The sequence below is a fragment of the Epinephelus fuscoguttatus genome, linkage group LG8 (assembly GCF_011397635.1).
Source record: "Epinephelus fuscoguttatus linkage group LG8, E.fuscoguttatus.final_Chr_v1".
NCBI classification, from domain to species: Eukaryota; Metazoa; Chordata; class Actinopteri; order Perciformes; family Serranidae; genus Epinephelus; species Epinephelus fuscoguttatus.
In genome coordinates, this window is record NC_064759.1 from 44,244,637 (window position 1) to 44,266,604 (window position 21,968).

General features: G+C 38.6%; 1 protein-coding gene across 1 annotated transcript in view; it reads left to right on the forward strand.

Annotated features, from left to right (window-relative positions):
* LOC125892843 (IgGFc-binding protein-like) overlaps positions 1-21,968 on the forward strand; it is a 99,110-nt gene that overhangs the window by 45,589 nt on the left and 31,553 nt on the right. The window contains exons 9-10 of the mRNA XM_049583139.1: positions 90-426; positions 701-817. Of these exons, the coding sequence (XP_049439096.1) occupies positions 90-426; positions 701-817 (454 nt within the window). The remainder of the gene's footprint in view (positions 1-89; positions 427-700; positions 818-21,968) is intronic.

Here is a 21,968-nt window from a genome sequence, read left to right on the forward strand (position 1 = left end):
AAAGGAGATGCAGAGGTCATAAAACATCTTCAGGACTAACAGCATGGGATAAATTATAATTTCCCTTACTTAATTTTAATTTTTGTCAGGTGTGTTATCAAGGAGAAGGGCTGTGGCTGTAACCATAATGGTCGGTATTACCTGCCAGGTGAGACGTTCTGGTCCAACTTACTGTGTACAGAGAAGTGTGTGTGTGATGCAGCGACACAAAATGTGCAATGTGAGCTAACCGGGTGTCAAACTGGAGAGCAATGCAGCGTTGTGGACGGAGTCCAAGACTGTTACCCAGTCAGCTTTAAGACTTGCACTGCATATGGAGATCCACACTTCCGCTCCTTCGATGGACGCAATTTTGACTTCCAGGGCAACTGTGTCTACAGACTAGCCAGTGTGTGTGGAGATACTACAGGTCTGAAGCACTTTGAGGTGAGCAGAAGAGAGAAGAACACTAAAAAGTATATGAGCAGACCATGAAGTTCAGGAAGTCACCACATGCCCAGTGTGCAGCCATTTAAGAGTTACAGAATACATTGTCTATTGAAATCAACAAGGAGTTTGAGTTTGTTTGATCAAGGGTTTCGCCTCTTTTGGGCATTGTTTTGTGCATGTGCTATAAATATATATGAGCCCCCTGTCTGCTGTCTTATTCTCCCTCGTGCTTACTACTTGTCCTCTCTACTACTCTTTTGCTGAATTGCAGGTAAACCTTGAGAATAACAACCGTGACAACAAAAGAGTGTCATACACTAAAGTGGTGACTGTTAAAGTATATGGCAACACATATATACTTTCCGTGAGCAACCCAGGCAGAGTGCTGGTAAGAAACATGACCCCCCCCCCCCCACACACACACACACACACACACACACACACACAGAAGAGACAGCCTGCTAACAAACTAAACTTACCTGCAGTGAGACTTAACAGCCCTTTCTCATTCCAAAGTTGTCAATTACCGCCACTTTGTCAGTTTGTAATGCAACTGGACAGAAAAATAATAATAATAATAATAATAATATAGCTCATATAGCACCAACAAATGCAGCACAAAGTGCATTACAATAAGAATGCTTCACGTGAAAACAGACATAATAGACATAAAACAGGCAAGGCAATTCAAGATAAAAGGACATTTAAAACAGTTTAAAACATGGATTAACTGATTCATAATCATAAAGTTGTAAAACTATAAATCATAAAATCAAGTAAGATTTTTAAGTGTGAAAAGAAAGAGTTTCAGACTTGTATCAGGAAAATCAGAGCTAGTTAAAGGCTAAAGTGAACAGACATGTTTTTAGCTGTCTTGAAAATATTTAGGGCGTTAGCTTCCCTATATCTATAGGTAGTACATTCTATAGCTTTCCGGTGTAATTGACAAAGACTGCATCCCCGATCTCTGATCTCCAATAAACCAACAGCAGATGATCGCAGTGTTATGGCAGGCAAATAGCTAACAAAGGAGTTAGCAATGTAGCTCAGTCTCAGCCCAAGTAGGGCGTAGTATACAAGGAGGACCTTAACATCAATTCTAAATGTAATAGGAAGCCAGTGCAGAGCAGCTGGGACTGGCCTGATGCGCTTTCTCCTCTTGGTTCTGGTTAATAGCCAAGCTGCAGAGTTTTGAATGAGCTGAGGTCTCTCAGCTGTGCGTTTTGGGAGGCCAGTAAAAAGTGTGTTACAGTAGACAAGTCGGCTTGAAATAAAGGCACAAATCAATTTCTCAGCATCTTTTTTTCCTTTAGAAATGGTCATACTGTAGCTATGTTTCTGAGGTGGAAAAATTATGTTTTTGTCGTTCTTAAAGTGGGACTTGAAATTTAGATCTGGATCAAAAGATTACGCCAAGACTCGTAACCTTTGCTGTGTTTTGATATGCCGCCGGTCAGCTGGACAGCACTTGTCACAGCAGTATGGCAGCGTCAGTTAATAACGAGGCTGTATGGCACCTGTAGCGGTGGTATGATATGCTGCAGGATGTCGTCAGGTTGAAATGCTGCCAGTGACATATAATATAATGTAATATAAGGTGTCCGAAAGTCCCTGTAGGGCAGGCAGGAAGGGCAGCGGATGGGTCCAACAAACCCTGGTCTTCCACCTGAGAGCCCAATGTTCGCTTTCCCTATGAATGTAGAACCAAACCATGATGTTTCTATCTAAACCTAACTATGAGCTGTTTTTGACATCCTGGTATTGCAGCATCCTGGAATGGCAACAGCAGACGCAAGAGGATATCTAGCACATAATACGTAGATGTGAAATGCCACTGAAAAAGCAGCATGATGTGATGACTCGGGATGAGAACAAGTTGGAATTAACCATGAGCTAACATAGCTCTCAAAGGACAGCTTTGTCAAGATCAGATTTCCAAATGGAAACTTTAATTGCACAAAGCTCTGCATTTTTTTTTCATAATATTAAAAGCAGCGGAGTAGCTGAGCATGATGATACACACAATATTGAGAATGAGTTCTTGTACGACTTTACTGTCTGTGTAGTACTTGATGGCGTCAAACTTTAGATCTATTTCCTCTAGTATCATATCTGTTATCTCAACTGCCAGCACTGACACACACAGCTCAGATCATGGGATAGAGAGATGTGGTTGTTGCATCAGCCTAGCATTTCGAAGATAAAGGCCCAATCCCAATTCCTATTTTAACCCTCAATCTTAATTCTCAAGCTCAACCCTCAATCTCACTAGCCCTCAAAACCAAGTGTTAAGGGCTATCTTGTGACTTTAAAATGGGACACCCCTCAAAGGCAAATATGTCTTAAGACTGTCGGGGGCAGCAATATGCCAAAACGCCGCCCAGTCTGTCAGTTCAAAGAAGAAGAAATATATGTATCAGCAGTTGTCGATAAAAAGACGTGACAAGTTTTTTTTCCCCAACACTTTATTTCAATTCTTGTACAAAACAAGCAGTGACAGACATGAACAGAACAAATATGCCAGGGTTAAGAGAAAAGAAAAAGAAATAAAATAAACAAATAAATAAATAAAAAAGTTCAGCAGCTCAAACAATTAAATTGTTTACATATTTTCAGAGTCTTTATAGCTTTGGAGTTTGTGGAATGCTGAATGGTTTCTAAGTACTGCTGCATTTCATTCATAAAAATTTTGAACAAGGGTTTCTGTTACAAAATTTTCTCTTATGAATATGGAATTATGCTAAGATAATAAATAGATTAATGATATAGAATGGTTTTTGTTCTGAAATGCTGACATCATAAAATCCAAACAGCAGATCTTTGTACAGTCGTGAAAATAGAACATAAATGTTGCAACGAATATACTCGACAAAATCTTTCCAAAAAGTGACAGTATAGGGGCAGCTCCAAAACAAATGTACAGTTACCAAACACTAATCTGCTGCCATCTGCAGCTGTGCTGATTTCATATTGAAACAGAATGCTCGATCACTAGGGGAACAATTGCCGTTATGACCGAGGATTATGTTGTGAATATGAACAGTTCACAAGTTACAAATTACTCACTCCGATAGTTTTTTTTGGAGCCTGCTTGCTTTTTGTAAACTTGTCTTCATTGGTGGCCCTGAAATGAATCAGTGCTTGTGTTTTGTCTGGTGGCCCTGAAATGGAACAGAGATAACAACATTATTTTCTTTTATTTTTTATTTTTTAAACATTTAAACATTTCACTCTTTGGGTTATAAGTTGATATTCAACCAAATAACCTGTACCAGAACAACCGACAGAACTTATTCAGCGAAAAGTCACCAGATAATACGATCACTAACGTTAACCTGCAGCTGTAACGTTACCAGCTGCAGACTCTACGGCTACAGGAGATGACACCGTCCGGTCATCTTACAAAAATGTTGATGCAAACATTTCACGTATATTAAAACAACTTAACAACTACATTATCACTGAGAAAAATGACTTTTTGTAACTGAATGACAGCATACTCGGTGAGCAGAGAACCGGGGTTACGTGCGGCGGGGCAGGCAAGCCGTCGCCCATGGGCCAAAAATATGTGTGTTACACTACAAAGAGTACGGTGACCAGATGCCCCCGATTTCCGGGGACAGCCCCCGATTTGGGTGACCTGTCCCTGGTAAAAGCTGTCCCCGAGAATGTCCCCGATTTTGACACTGAATGGGGGGAAAATGCGCGCAGACTCAAACACCAGTTATTACGGTAGTCAGTAAACGCATCACCAGAGAAGACGTCGTATGACTTACAGACGTTATCAGGAAGCACGACCAGACGCAGCAGCATCAATGACAACAATCTAGAGGCAGCAAAAAGGAGAGAAAAGGAGACCAGTGGCCGCATTAAATGGTATGTTGCATGTGAACTTATTTATTTTGTTAGCCTGGTTCCAGACCATAGACCCCGCCCACTCAACTAAGGAGGCTTGCATCTCTGGTCTGGCATACTTCAGTGAATTTGCGATTTATCTCATCCAAACGATGGACGGACCAGTGAACGCCGGGGGTCTAGCGATTAGCCAATCAGCGCCACGCTGATGTCAAACTGTACGCCGGTGGGTAACTGGTGAGGATAGCAACAATGGCGACCGCTACAGATCCTACAGACCACATTAACGATGTTATCGTGGTATTTCGCCACTACTCGTGTTAATGGAGGACCAAATTAAGGAAGCTGCTACACTGGATTTAACGGCGATGCAGATGGGCGTGCACGACGACGGAGACATTTTAAACGTTCAATGCTCACTTGTTTTCGGCACCCCCGAGGCATGGATACTAATGACGTCAGATTCTGGGTGAGTCATTGATCTCTACTGATTGGTTAGGGAAAAATCAAATTCCCTCCCCCTTGTAAATCGCCTTCAATGGAAGCCATGTCAGACTGAAGATTCTGGGAGCTTCAGTCTGACACTCAGGCTATTATTTTGTGTGAGCTGGCAGTAGATTTGACTCTGTGTGTGTGTGTGTGTGTGTGTGTGTGTGTGAGTGTGAGAAGTGAGGTAAAGTATGATTGTAACATGCAGTACGTAACATGCAGAAGAGATAGAAGGAGAAACTGGCTGAATGTAGTCTGCCCCCCTGATGAGTGACTTTTTTGAGTGCACTTTTTAAATGTAGGCTATTCTTTGATTTTAATAAAGTAGCATTTTGTTGATGTTGTTTAGCCTTACTGATGCTGTTGCATGGGGGATACAGTTATTTCTATTGTATGAAAAAATCATATCTGCAGTAGAAAGTTGCACTTTGGAGGGAATTACATAGAGCATATAAAAAAGAGCATGATGACTAAATTATATAAGTATATTACCAAAACTGATGTTATTTCTTTAAGAAACTATTCAGTTACTATTGGCTCTGTTCTTGCAGTTTTTCTCATGTTCTCCTCTGCTCTTATTCTACTCAGGCTCCTGAGGCGGAGGCTATAGAGTGTCAAAGTCACGCCCCTTCCGGTAGAGCTCATGGTACCTTAGATCGGAAAAAATATGAATGGCAGTGAATAGGGAGAGAAATATTTTTAAGTATAAAATTTAAATATAAAATTTATCTAACAGCTAACGGTTAGCCCAGCCAATCTACGATAACCATGTTATTAATTACACACAGAGAAAATACTAATGTTTGTTCAGTCATTGTGTTTATAGACTTTACAAACATCAGATTAGTCTAAACGGTGATATAGTGACGTGAAAAATGTGATATATACAGGCACGGTGAAATTGGTTTTATATTCGACATTCACTTGTTTTTTTCTGTTTCTAACCTCAATAGCGTCATGAAAACTGCACCAATTTCATCCAGGTTGGTATTATTTTGTAGAGACAAGTAAGCCAGACATTTCACAGGTCTCTCTGACTCACCAACCTCAGTGGTTGTGGCGAAAACTCTTCTCCTTCTTCTTCTTCTTCTTCTTCTTCTTCTTCTTCTTCTTCTTCTTCTTCTTGTAATATTCCGGCAGTTTTGACACTGTTTAGCGTATTACTGCCCTCCATAGGTCCGATGATGAACTAGATTTTTACATATAGTCCTGTGTTGCGCAGGAATTGCAAAATTGCTTTGGAGATCAGTTTATGGTTCTCACAGTGTCCAAACAAAGAAAAAACAGAAAAAGCCTGAACTCCAAGTCCTAACAGTCTATCAAACAATGTTTGTCTTTCTGTCCTATACTTTCTACACTCCAGAAAAACATGTTTTACTGTCTCAGGGCCCCCACACTCACATAAACCAGACTCATGTTTTCCTACAATAAACAAAAAGTGATTAAGCCCACAGTGACCCAGTCTTAATCTACACAGTTTAACTGAATTCCTACGAGACTGAAAAGTGCAGGTACATCTTTTTTTAACTTGAGACTGTAAAGAGAAATAGTGTCTACCCCTGCTTTCCTTTTCCCACCCTCTCTGCCACTCTTTCATTAAGCCCTCTTTAATTATTTCTCTCAGCTCCGCTCTCCCCCAGGGTATATGAACATCTACCTCTATACTCAAACTCTGTTTTGCAATCTGATCCACCTGCTCATTCCCCCCAACCCCTGCGTGACCCGGCACCCAGCAAAAGGTGATGTTAGATCTAAATCCAATTCTATAAAACACAGTTAGAATGTCAATAATAATATCAGGTCAAGCCTTAGATTTCCCCCTTCTTAAGGCTTCCATAGCAGCTGCAGAGTCAGAACAGATTATAACCTCTCTAGGTCTGGTTTCCTCAATCCACCTTAAAGCCCATAAGATTGCCATTAGCTCAGATGTGAAAACAGAGCTCCCATTAGAGATGCGCCGGGCAGTCTTCACCCCAAGCTGCTCCACATACATCCCAAACCCAGCTCTCCCACTAACTGGATCTCTAGATCCATCTGTAAAAATAGTCAAAGTATTGTCTCTAATTGAATTTAGATGTTCTGCTATTTTTGGGGTTACCAGGTTCTTATCTTCTTCCTGTAGAAAGACCAGTTCAATATTCAGCTCGGGCAGCACCCAATATGGCATAGGTAGATAGCTTGTATGTTCCGCTACACTAACCTGTTCCAAACCCAGCCTCCCAGCCCACTGATTTATATTTGCAAAGAATGTTTTATACTTATTGCCTCCGTCCGACTCTTGTAACAGGCACCTTGCTGGAAAAGTTTGATGACACCCTCTTAGTTTTACCCAGTACTGTAACCCTAGCTTAATGCGCCTTAACCATAAGGGCATTTTTCCCGTTTCAATAAGCAGGGCAGGGACTGGGGAAGTTCTGAAGGCCCCACAGCAAAGCCTCAAAGCCCTGGCCTGCAGCACATCTAGCCTTGCCAGAACAGATTTAGACGCAGACCCATATACAAAGCGCCCATAGTCAAGAGAAGATCTAATCATGGCCTGGTAAATTAGAAACATTGTCTCCCTGTCAGCCCCCCACTCACAGCCAGCCAGACTTCTAATAACATTCAAATCTTTTTCACATTTTACCAAAATTTTACTGACATGCACAGCCCAAGTCATTCGCTCTTCAAACCAAACGCCCAGAAATTTGAACACTTTTACCTTCTCCAGTGGAGACCCATACAAATACAATCCAATATTAGGCAGCATCCTTTTAAATCCAAATACCATATATTTAGACTTAGAGGCAGATATTTTGAAGCCCCATGTGTTCCCCCATTCCTCTACTGACTCTAATGCTCTTTGAATCTGCTTTAGAACAAACTCAACATTTTGCCCTCTTTTCCAGATAGTCCCATCATCGGCAAACAAAGACAACCCGAAGGCTCCCTCAACTTTGTCGAAAATATCATTAATCATTATATTAAACAAAACTGGACTAATAACACTTCCCTGTGGGGTTCCATTCTCTATTTCTACACTCTTTGAGCTAACACCACCCACCATAACTTGTATAGTTCTGTTCATTAAAAAATCCTTTATCCAATTAAACATCCGCCCCCTCACTCCTAAGTCAAACATTTTAATCATTAAACCCTCCTTCCACAAAGAGTCATACGCCTTCTCAATATCCAAAAATACACTGACTACACTCTCCTTATTGATAAATGCCCTTTTAATGTCCTGATCTAAGACTGCAACTGACTCCATTGTGGACCTCCCATTTCGGAAGCCATTCTGGAAACCAACAAAGAGTCCTTTGGTCTCTAAAAAAATACACTAATCTATTAGTAACAATTCTCTCCATAATTTTACATAGCACTGCTGTGAGTGCTATAGGGCGATATGAGCTAGGGTCAGATGCCTCTTTGCCTGGCTTCATGATTGGGACCACAACCGCATGTTTCCATTCCTTTGGCAAGCAACCCCCTGCCCACACAGTATTAAACAAAGCCAAAATGTCCTCGAGTACCATGTCATCCAGATGTTTAAATAACTCGTATGACAACCTATCTCTCCCTGGGGTAGTATTTGCCCCAGACATAATTGCTTCTTTCAACTCTTTAATAGTAAAAAATTGATTAATGGGATTATCATTATCTAAACTCCCCTCCAATTTCCACTGGTTAACTGTCATCACCTCTGTCCTCTTCCTACATCTCTCAACTCCCAGGCTCCCTGAACTGTGCACTGCTTGAAAAATTTCAACAAACATGTCTGCTTTTTCTTTATTAGAAACTGCTACAGTCTCTCCTTTCCGTAACACAGGTATTGATCTGCTTTTATATACCCCTGACATTTTACGTACAGCTGACCACAGCTGCCTTACTGAAGTCTCAGGACCTAGCGTACCACAAAATTTCCTCCAACTACATCTCTTCGCCTCTTTAATAACTCTTCTTGCCACTGCCCTTAGTCTTTTATACTCTGTTGCATTAAACAATATTGGATACTTTTTTAATCTTCTATATGCTACATTCCTATTCCTTACAGCTTCGTCACACTCTTTATTCCACCATGGAACCAGCATACGAGGCCTAGGTGCCTGTTTCACAGGAATGGAACACCGAGCAGCCTCATGTAACATGAAGCTAATGGCAGCATTCCAATTGTCCACAGAATCCTCACTATCAACCTCTCCAATTAAGCTTTGGGCACTCTCCTGGAATTTATCCCATTTAGCTTTAGAAAAATTATATTTAGGAACTTTCTCTTCCACTTCTCTCCTCAAATCCCTACCAAACCTGCAGATAATTGGATAATGATCGCTACCCAGATTGTGTTTGTCCATTACATCCCATTCACCAATTCTAGCTAAGTTTGAAGAAGCAATTGATAAATCTATATGGCTACATGCATTTCTCAGAATATCATACCTAGTTGGCCTTTCATCATTTATCACTACCAGATCATACTTATCTAAAAAATCTTCTATTATCACACCATTACTATCCCTGTGGTCACTGCCCCATAAAGGATTATGTGCATTAAAATCTCCCACCCATATAACAGGACACCTTACCTTCTCCATTATAACATCTGACAGTACCAAAGGTTTACAGGGATTATAATAATTTAGCACAGTTATAGATTTATGACTGCTCCAAACCTCCACAGCCAGACACTCACTACAGGAGTTAACATCAACTTTTCTATATTGCAATCCGTTCTTAACAAAAGTTGCACAACCCCCACCTGACCTATCAGACCTATCTAGCCTCAAGCACTCATATCCTGAGATTACAAAATCCAGACAGGGCTTTAGCCATGTTTCTTGAATACATATCAGTTCTGGCGCCTCTTTAAATTCATTAACAAATCTCTTTAACTCCTGGCCATTTACAATCAGACTCCGGGCGCTCCACTGAAGAATATACCACATTCAATTGTTAAGGAACCTCATCATCATCGCTTACATCCTCCAAACTGCTGGTCCTCATCAACTGTGACATGTCCATGCCCTGATTCTCTATCATGTATTGATGCAACTTTTCTGGCAGCTGCTTTATTCCAAGGAACCTTTCGGCAGCCCCCACCACTAGCCTGATGATGTCTGACCTGTTAACTGCTCTTTGAGCTCCCACCAACACATCAGAAACAAAAGCCAAAAATGATTCCTTATTAAAAATCAACATGTCAGATGGAAACACCGGCAACAGTTTTGGCACATTTGGCTGGCTCCCCGTCACTGCTCCTTCCCTAGCAGTGGAAATTGTGCGTTCTCTAGCCACTCTTTGAACTGCCTCTGCATAGGACACCTTATCCTTCTCCCTCACAGCCTGCACTCGCCTAGCCTGGACTGAGTGCATACAACCACGAAACGCTGCTGCATGATCCCCACCACAATTAGGGCACTTCGGAGCCTCTGTCTCACAGTTTTGGATTACATGATCTCCACCACATTTTGCACACTTTCTTTTACCCCGACAAGACCCGGCCACATGTCCAAATCGCTGGCAATTGTAACAGCGCAGGGGGGGTCTGATGTACTCCCTTACCTGATATGCCATACTTCCTAAAAACACTCTCTGCGGCAGCACACTGTCCGTGAATGTTAATAGGACCGGTGGATCCCCATCGGCTCCCTCCCTGCGCCTAAATCTCAGTACCTCAGTTACCTGGCCGCCCTTAACATTTTCTAAGATTTCCTTCTCCGACAAGCCAGCAAACACTCCATACAAAACTCCCCTGAGCCCCTGCTGGCTTCCTTTAGGAACCAAACTCTCCACCTTAACCACCAACTTCCCCACTGCCCGAGCATCATTATATTGTTTCTTGTTTTTGCAACAAACTCTCAGCATTCCATTATATAGTATCTTGGCTTGAAAATCCCTGCCTATCTGATTCTCTAAAGCGTTGGTTACTTTTAATGGATTTATTGCTTTGAACCCCGGATCTCCCTGATTAGCCCCCTTAACTTTAAACAGCACCACAAACTCTTCATTTGCTCCAGTTCTCCTAATTTTATTTCCTTCATCTCCTGACATTTCAGGTCTCTCACTCGATGCCATTCTCTTATTCCCCCCCCTTTTCCCGACACACTGTCTGCCAAATACCACCCTGAGCCCCCCCGCTCCCAGAAGCCATGGGCCTCAAAACCCCTTACTTTCCTTAACACTGATCTAAATCTATACTAGCCCTATTCTTGTGAAAAAGAAACAAAGATATACAGCGTGGAAAAACGAATGCCCTGCGCCAAGGGAAGGAGCCAAGAGGTGGCGAAAACTCAAAGGAACAACGCTGAATATCCTTCCGAGTACGGAGCAGCGGCCGGAGCGCTTAGGGACCGTCGTAAAATTGCAATCTCTGTATTTTCAGTTTGGACAATCCAAAAAAAACCAACAACAACAACAACAACAACACACAAATCGTCATGACCAGAAGGCTAAGAGTCTCACAGCATATTATAATTGTAATTATAATTATTATTATTTATTATACTACTATTATAATACTTTTACTCTGGCACAGGTATATACCATGTACAGTAATCCCATTTTAATATTAAAAAATGTAATCCATATTTTCTTTCCACCATTTTTATTTTATTTTAAAAAAAATATCCTACTGAATGTCTTAATTGTATGTCTCACTTTTGTTTTGTACTAAGTCACTGGTATTTCAACCTTTCAATACCAACATACTTCTCCTCTGTTTGTAAGGTCAGTATTGATCTGTCACAACCATTTTAATTCGTAAAAATCGCAGAAAAATTGAGTGTTATATGAGTATTATTTATGAATATTTCTCAATTTTATTTTGAAATAGCTTTCAGGAATTTCAACCTTCCAACACCAAAATACTTCTCATCTGCTTTTAAGGTCAGTACTGATCTTTCACAACCATTTCTATTCAGAAAAACATTTACTAATATCCCAGAAAAAATGTGTGTTATATGAGCATTATTTATGATTATTTCTCAGTTTTATTTTGAAATAGCTCTCAGGAACTTCAACCTTTCAACACCAAAATACTTCTCATCTGCTTTTAAGGTCAGTACTGATCTTTCACAACCATTTCTATTCAGAAAAACATTTACTAATATCCCAGAAAAAATGAGTGTAATATGAGCATTATTTATGATTATTTCTCAGTTTTATTTTGAAATAGCTCTCAGGAATTTCAACCTTTCAACACCAAAATACTTCTCATCTGCTTTTAAGGTCAGTGTTGATCGTTCACAACCATTTCTATTCAGAAAAACATTTACTAATATCCCAGAAAAACTGAGTGTTATATGCGTATTATTTCTGAATATTTTCAGTTTTATTTTGAAATAGCTCTCAGGAACTTCAACCTTTCAACACCAAAATACTTCTCATTTGCTCTTAAGGTCAGTACTGATCTTTCACAACCATTTCTATTAAGAAAAACATTTACTAATATCCCAGAAAAAAATGTGTGTTATATGAGCATTATTTATGATTATTTCTCAGTTTTATTTTGAAATAGCTCTCAGGAATTTCAACCTTTCAACAACAAAATACTTCTCATCTGCTGTAAAGGTCAGTACTCATCTTTCACAGCCATTTCTATTCAGAAAAACATTTACTAATATCCCAGAAAAAAAGTGATTGTTCTGTGAGCATTATTTATGATTATTTCTCAGTTTTATTTTGAAATAGCTCTCAGGAATTTCAACCTACAAACATGATTCTACTTGTCATCTATTTGTAAGGTTGGTATGGATCTTTCACATCCATTATCTCCCAGGATATCATGTGAAATCATCCCAGAAACAATTAGTATTCATTGAGCATATTTTCTGAATATTTCTCGCCTTTGTTTTGAAATACTTCTCTGGAATTTCAACCTACAAACACCATTCAACTTGGCATCTGTTTGTAAGCTCAGTATTGATCATTCACAACCATTGTCTCCCAGAAGACCACGTGAAATCATCCCAGAAACAATAAGTATTCATTTAGCATAATTTATGAATATTTCTCGCTTTTATTTTGAAATAGCTCTCAGGAATTTCAACCTACAAACATGATCCTACTTGTCATCTGTTTGTAAGCTCGGTTTGGATCTTTCACAACCATTGTCTCCCAGAAACTCATTTGAAATCATCCCTGAAACAATTAGTATTCATTGAGCATATTTTCTGAATATGTCTTACCTTCGTTTTGAAATACCTCTCTGGAATTTCAACCTACAAACACCATTCAACTTGGCATCTGTTCGTAAGGTTGGTATGGATCTTTCACAACCATTGTCTCCCAAAAAATCATGTGAAATTATCCCTGAAACAATTAGTATTCATTGAACGTTATTTATGAATATGTCTCGCTTTTAGTTTGAAATAGCTCACAGGAATTTCAACCTACAAACACCATTCAACTTGGCATCTATTTGTAAGGTTGGTATGGATCTTTCACAACCATTGTCTCCCAGAATATCATGTGAAATCATCCCAGAAACAATTAGTATTCATTGAGCATATTTTCTGAATATTTCTTGCCTTTGTTTTGAAATACTTCTCTGGAATTTCAACCTACAAACATGATCCTACTCGTCACCTGTTTGCAAGGTTGGTATGGATCTTTCACATCCATTATCTCCCAGGATATCATGTGAAATCATCCCAGAAACAATTAGTATTCATTGAGCATATTTTCTGAATATTTCTCGCCTTTGTTTTGAAATTGACATTGAAAATGTATTTTAATCTGTGATGGCCCTTGGCTATTTTGTGTTTTGCTGGCCTCACTGTGCTCCTCCCTTCCCAGGTTCTCCCTGCCTGTCTCCCTCCCACCTCATCGGGGAGCTCCACTCCACCTGTGGCCTCAACTATAAAGACATGGCCTTTCAAAGATGGCTCTCTCTCTCTCCCTCCTGGATGGCTGGTGCCTCCAGGCACCCCAGCATTGTTTGGTTTGGTTTGGTTTGGTGTCGTTTGGTTTTGTTTGGTTCTGTTGGCTCTTTTGAAATTCCAGAGAGGTTTTGAAAATAAAAGCGAGAAATATTCATAAATTATGTTCAATGAATACTAATTGTTTCTGGGATGATTTCACATGATTTTCTGGGAGACAATGGTTGTGAAAGATCCATACCAACCTTGCAAACAGGTGACGAGTAGGATCATGTTTGTAGGTTGAAATTCCAGAGAAGTATTTCAAAACAAAGGCAAGAATTATTCAGAAAATATGCTCAATGAATACTAATTGTTTCTGGGATGATTTCACATGATATTCTGGGAGACAATGGTTGTGAAAGATCCATACCAACCTTACAAATAGATGCCAAGTTGAATGGTGTTTGTAGGTTGAAATTCCTGTGAGCTATTTCAAACTAAAAGCGAGACATATTCATAAATAACGTTCAATGAATACCAATTGTTTCAGGGATAATTTCACATGATTTTCTGGGAGACAATGGTTGTGAAAGAGCCATACCAACCTTACGAACAGATGCCAAGTTGAATGGTGTTTGTAGGTTGAAATTCCAGAGAGGTATTTCAAAACGAAGGTAAGACATATTCAGAAAATATGCTCAATGAATACTAATTGTTTCTGGGATGATTTCACATGATATCCTGGGAGATAATGGATGTAAAAGATCCAAACCAAGCTTACAAACAGGTGACAAGTAGGATCATGTTTGTAGGTTGAAATTCCTGAGAGCTATTTCAAAATAAAACTGAGAAATAATCATAAATAATGCTCACAGAACAATCATTTTTTTCTGGGATATTAGTAAATGTTTTTCTGAATAGAAATGGCTGTGAAAGATGAGTACTGACCTTTACAGCAGATGAGAAGTATTTTGTTGTTGAAAGGTTGAAATTCCTGAGACCTATTTCAAAATAAAACTGAGAAATAATCATAAATAATGCTCACAGAACAATCATTTTTTTCTGGGATATTAGTAAATGTTTTTCTTAATAGAAATGGTTGTGAAAGATCAGTACTGACCTTAAAAGCAGATGAGAAGTATTTTGGTGTTGAAAGGTTGAAATTCCTGAGACCTATTTCAAAATAAAACTGAGAAATATTCAGAAATAATACGCATATAACACTCAGTTTTTCTGGGATATTAGTAAATGTTTTTCTGAATAAAAATGGTTGTGAACGATCAACACTGACCTTAAAAGCAGATGAGAAGAATTTTGGTGTTGAAAGGTTGAAATTCCTGAGAGCTATTTCAAAATAAAACTGAGAAATAGTCATAAATAATGCTCATATAACACACATTTTTTCTGGGATATTAGTAAATGTTTTTCTGAATAGAAATGGTTGTGAAAGATCAGTACTGACCTTAAAAGCAGATGAGAAGTATTTTGTTGTTGAAAGGTTGAAGTTCCTGAGACCTATTTCAAAATAAAACTGAGAAATAATCATAAATAATGCTCATATAACACACATTTTTTCTGGGATATTAGTAAATGTTTTTCTGAATAAAAATGGCTGTGAAAGATGAGTACTGACCTTTACAGCAGATGAGAAGAATTTTGGTGTTGAAAGGTTGAAATTCCTGAGAGCTATTTCAAAATAAAACTGAGAAATAATCATAAATAATGCTCATATAACACACATTTTTTCTGGGATATTAGTAAATGTTTTTCTGAATAGAAATGGTTGTGAACAATCAACACTGACCTTAAAAGCAGATGAGAAGTATTTTGTTGTTGAAAGGTTGAAATTCCTGAGAGCTATTTCAAAATAAAACTGAGAAATAATCATAAATAATGCTCATATAACACACATTTTTTCTGGGATATTAGTAAATGTTTTTCTGAATAGAAATGGTTGTGAAAGATCAGTACTGACCTTAAAAGCAGATGAGAAGTATTTTGGTGTTGGAAGGTTGAAATTCCTGAAAGCTACAGTACAGGCCAAAAGTTTGGACACACCTTCTCATTCAATGCGTTTTCTTTATTTTCATGACTGTTTACATTGTAGATTCTCACTGAAGGCATCAAAACTATGAATGAACACATGTGGAGTTATGTACTTAACAAAAAAAGGTGAAATAACTGAAAACATGTTTTATATTCTAGTTTCTTCAAAATAGCCACCCTTTGCTCTGATTACTGCTTTGCACACTCTTGGCATTCTCTCCATGAGCTTCAAGAGGTAGTCACCTGAAATGGTTTCCACTTCACAGGTGTGCCTTATCAGGGTTAATTAGTGGAATTTCTTGCTTTATCAATGGGGTTGGGACCATCAGTTGTGTTGTGCAGAAGTCAGGTTAATACACAGCCGACAGCCCTATTGGACAACTGTTAAAATTCATATTATGGCAAGAATCAATCAGCTAACTAAAGAAAAACGAGTGGCCATCATTACTTTAAGAAATGAAGGTCAGTCAGTCAGAAAAATTGCAAAAACTTTAAATGTGTCCCCTAAGCGGAGTGTAAAAACCATCAAAGCGCTACATGAAACTTGGCACACATGAGGACCGACCCAGGAAAGGAAGACCAAGAGTCACCTCTGCTTCTGAGGATAAGTTCATCCGAGTCACCAGCCTCAGAAATGGCAAGTTAACAGCAGCTCAGATCAGAGACCAGATGAATGCCACACAGAGTTCTAGCAGCAGACCCATCTCTAGAACAACTGTTAAGAGGAGACTGCGCGAATCAGGCCTTCATGGTCAAATAGCTGCTAGGAAACCACTGCTAAGGAGAGGCAACAAGCAGAAGAGATTTGTTTGGGCCAAGAAACACAAGGAATGGACATTAGACCAGTGGAAATCTGTGCTTTGGTCTGATGAGTCCAAATTTGAGATCTTTGGTTCCAACCGCCGTGTCTTTGTGAGATGCAGAAAAGGTGAACGGATGGATTCCACATGCTTGGTTCCCACTGTGAAGCATGGAGGAGGAGGTGTGATGGTGTGGGGGTGTTTTGCTGGTGACACTGTTGGGGATTTATTCAAAATTGAAGGCACACTGAACCAGCATGGCTACCACAGCATCCTGCAGCGACATGCCATCCCATCCGGTTTGCGTTTAGTTGGACGATCATTTCTTTTTCAACAGGACAGTGACCCCAAACACACCTCCAGGCTGTGTAAGGGCTATTTGACCGAGAAGGAGAGTGATGGAGTGCTGCGGCAGATGACCTGGCCTCCACAGTCACCGGACCTGAACCCAATGGAGATGGTTTGGGGTGAGCTGGACCGCAGAGTGAAGGCAAAGGGGCCAACAAGTGCTAAACACCTCTGGGAACTCCTTCAAGACTGTTGGAAAACCATTTCAGGTGACTACCTCTTGAAGCTCATCGAGAGATTGCCAAGAGTGTGCAAAGCAGTAATCAGAGCAAAGGGTGGCTATTTTGAAGAAACTAGAATATAAAACATGTTTTCAGTTATTTCACCTTTTTTTGTTAAGTACATAACTCCACATGTGTTCATTCATAGTTTTGATGCCTTCAGTGAGAATCTACAATGTAAATAGTCATGAAAATAAAGAAAACGCATTGAATGAGAAGGTGTGTCCAAACTTTTGGCCTGTACTGTATTTCAAAATAAAATTGAGAAATATTCATAAATAATACTCATATCACACTCAATTTTTCTGCGATTTTTACGAATTAAAATGGTTGTGACAGATCAATACTGACCTTACAAACAGAGGAGAAGTATGTTGGTATTGAAAGGTTGAAATACCAGTGACTTAGTACAAAACAAAAGTGAGACATACAATTAAGACATTCAGTAGGATATTTTTTTAAAATAAAATAAAAATGGTGGAAAGAAAATATGGATTACATTTTTTAATATTAAAATGGGATTATTGTACATGGTATATACCTGTGCCAGAGTAAAAGTATTATAATAGTAGTATAATAAATAATAATAATTATAATTACAATATGCTGTGAGACTCTTAGCCTTCTGGTCATGATGATTTGTGTGTTGTTGTTGTTGTTGTTTTTTGGATTGTCCAAACTGAAAATACAGAGATGGCAATTTTACGACGGTCCCTAAGCGCTCCGGCCGCTGCTCCTTACTCGGAAGGATATTCAGCGTTGTTCCTTTGAGTTTTCGCCACAACCACCGAGGTTGGTGAGTCAGAGAGACCTGTGAAATGTCTGGCTTACTTGTCTCTACAAAATAATACCAGCCTGGGTGGAGTTGGTGCGGTTTTCATGACGCTATTAAGGTTAGAAACAGAAAAAAACAAGCGAATGTCGAATATAAAACCAATTTCACCTCGCTGCTGTGAGCTGGATGCGAGCTCAACCGAGCAACAGGTGGCTGCATTTCTGCAGTCAAAAGGGATTGCTCTGGACTACAACCAGGATGAAGCTTGTCCCCAGCTACCCAGAAGAAACAACAGTGACAAGCCAACGATCATACTGAGATTTGTCAACAGGATGCACAAGGTTGCATTCCTAAAACAGGGCAAGATGCTTAAAGGCACAGATGTTTACATTAATGAACATCTGACGAAAACCAACGCTGACATCGCAAAGAAAGCACTTACCTGAGGAAAATGAAAAAAATCCAGAGCACATGGACTAGAAACTGCAAGATATTCATCAAGCTTAATGGATCACCAGAAGAGGCAAAGGTACTGCTGGTGAAGAGCATAGAGGAACTGGAAAAGCTGGAATGAGTATCCTCATTACAAAAATAGACTGGAGTGGACTTGGAACTGAATGGAGGTAAACGCACAAACACAAACGCTTAGTGATAGAGCTCAACCAACATTGAGCGACAATGGACACGTAACGCAGTGGATACAGGAACATGAACAACTGGAACTAATGACATTTGCATACAGTGAAAGCAGCACATTGGACATAGAACAGGATATCGATCCAGACAATAACTTCCTCTCCACCATAAACAACACATGCTATTACTACAACAATGATCAGTATAATGGGAACATTATAGCAAAGGATAAACTATCTATAATTCACTTCAATAGCCGAAGTTTATATACAAACTTTAACAGCATCAGGGATTATCTGCACACATTCCAACAGCCATTTAACATAATCGCTATTTTTGAAACGTGGATTACCACTGAAAAGGGAATGAATTTTGAGATGGAGGGCTATGAATTTATATACAACAACAGACAGAGCAAAGGTGGGGGTGGTGTTGCAATATATGTTGATCTGAATTTGAATTTCAAGATGGTAGAGGCTATGACACAGGTGGTGGACAGCCTTCTTGAATGTCTCACAATACAGATTTGTATAGAAAAGAAAAAAGATATTATCAGTTGTATATATAGAGCTCCAGGTTCTAGCATTGACAAGTTCAGGAAATGGATGGAAAGCATGGTAATAAAAATGGGTAACAAAAATATCTTCATTTGCGGGGATTATAATATTGATATACTAAACCCCAACAATTAAAAAAGTATTGAAGATTTTTTAAATTCAATGCATAGCTTGAGTCTCTTTCCTACAATCACTAGACCTACTAGAATAACATCTAATAGTGCCACTCTGATAGATAACATTTTCACCAATGTAACAGAAAAAAAGACAATAAGTGTATTATTACTTAGTGATATCACTGACCACCTTCCAGTATTCACAGTATATGACAATAATTGTAGTATTGAAACAGGGGAGCATAAACAACATAGACGAATTAGGACAGAAGAGGCAATAGCTACTCTAAAACATGAATTAAAGGCACAGGACTGGGATGCAATATGTAATGAAGCAGATGTAAATAATGCATACAATAAATTATTGACTACATTTACTTCATTATATGATAAGCACTGTCCCATTAAGGAATATAATAAAATACTAGTATCTAAGAACAGTCCATGGTTAACTAAAGGTTTAAGAAATGCCTGTAAAAAGAAAAATTTACTCTACAGGAACTTCATAAAACAGTGAACAGAAGATGCAGAAGGTAAATATAAAAGATATAAGAACAAGTTAACTAATATTATAAGATTAAGCAAAAAAGAATATTATAAAAAGAAATTAGAGGATAATAAAAACAATATTAAGGGGATATGGAATATACTAAACAATATTATTAGAGATGGTGCTAAACAAAACAATTTACCTAAATATTTTGTTACAAATGATATTGAAAATTATAATTTGGATGAGGTGGCAAGCCGTTTTAATCAGTTCTTTGTAAATGTTGGTCCTGAGCTAGCAAAAAAACATTCCGAATCCAGGGCCGGATGGAGACTACATGGACAAACTAATAGAAAGGAATCCCCACTCAATGTTTCTGAAAGCAGTTGAGGAAAATGAAATTATCAACACAGTAAAAAAGTGTAAAAATAAAACATCTACAGACTACAATGGCATTGATGTGTCTGTGTCTGTGTGTGTATGGGTATCAAAGCCACTAGCACACATCTGCAATTTGTCAAACTGGTACATTTCCAAACCAGATGAAATTTGCTAAGGTCATTCCGCTATACAAAACTGGGAGCAAACACAACTTTACAAACTACAGACCTGTCTCAATACTGCCGCAACTCTCAAAAATATTGGAAAAGCTTTTTAACAATAGAATGGATGCATTTTTGGAAAAACGCAAACTATTTTCAGAGAGTCAGTATGGATTTAGGGTTAACAGATCAACATCACAGGCAATAATGGAATCAATTGAGGAAATCACAGATGCAATAGACAACAAAAAACATGCAATAGGAGTATTCATCGATCTCAAAAAAGCATTTGATACAATTAACCATAACATACTATTCAATAAACTGGAAAAATATGGGATAAGGGGACTGGTATTAGACTGGGTAAAGAGTTATTTGGAAGGGCAGCAACAGTTTGTAAAGCTGGGTAATCACTGCCCTGGATATCTGGACATTGCTTGTGGTGTCCCCCAGGGGTCAGTATTGAGCCCCAAATTGTTTATCCTGCATATCAATGACGTGTAAAGTATCAAGGTGGTTAAAATTGGTCATTTTCACGGATGACACAAATATTTTTGGTTCAGATGAAAACATTAAACAAGTGGAAACAGTTATAAACGAGGAAATGAAAAAATTAAAAATATGGTTTGACTGGAACAAATTATCATTAAATGTAAGAAAGACTAGGTTTATGTTATTTGGCAAATGCACAGTAAACACAAAGGTGCAAATAGAAATAGATGGGGTTGAAATTGAAAGGGTGCACGAAAACAAATTTCTTGGGGTTAAAGTAGATGACAGGCTGAGTTGGAAACCACACATCAAACATGTACAGTCCAAAGTTTCAAAAAGCATTGCAGTCATACACAAAGCAAAACAACTACTGGATCACAATTCACTTCACACACTTTACTGTTCACTGGTCTTGTCATATTTACATTACTGTGCTGAGGTTTGGGGAAATAAAACTAAATTACAGTCACTTACCATCCTGCAGAAAAAAGCAATAAGGACTATTCATAAGGTCAACTACTTGGGACACACAAATCCACTTTTTATACAATCAAAACTACTGAAATTCACTGACATCGTATCTTACCAAACAGCAATCATCATGTGTAAGGCAAAAAACAGACAATTACCAGAAAATATCCAAAATTTATTTAGGAATCGGGAGGGAGATTATCAGTTAAGAGGGGAACATAACTTCAAAATCTTAAACATACTGTATATCTATTACCGGTGTCAAGCTATGGAACAATCTAAGTGAGGAACTCAAGCAAAGTCTAAATATCAACCAGTTCAAGAAAATGTACAAAAATATGTTGTTTAATGGCTACAAAGGATAATGAATGATTATTGGTGATTTTCATTCATTAATTGATATGGCATGGTGATGAGAGGCAGAGAAGCCTATGTGTATGTATATGTATGTGTGTGTGTGTGTGTGTGTGTGTATGTGTGTATATGTAAGTGTGTATGTATGCATATATATATATATATATATATATATATATATATATATATATATATATATATATATATATTTATACACAAAGGGGTGAGAACTAATAAGCTATGCTTCTTCTCACCCCTTTTCGAATATGTCATATTACTTTCTGTTTTTCTGTGTTTTATTATTATTTTGCTTCCTCAATTTTCATTTCTATATTATGTTGTGCAAAGAATTCTTTTAGTAGCAATCGGGAAGCCTTGTACTATTTGCATGTTCGGAATAAACAGTACAAACAAACAAACCTTCAGACAGTGCTTGCGTTCTTCAAAGGTCTTCTCCCTGAAGCCTCTGATGCTCTTCAGCAGATGGGACTTCTATTTCCTATCCAAGGA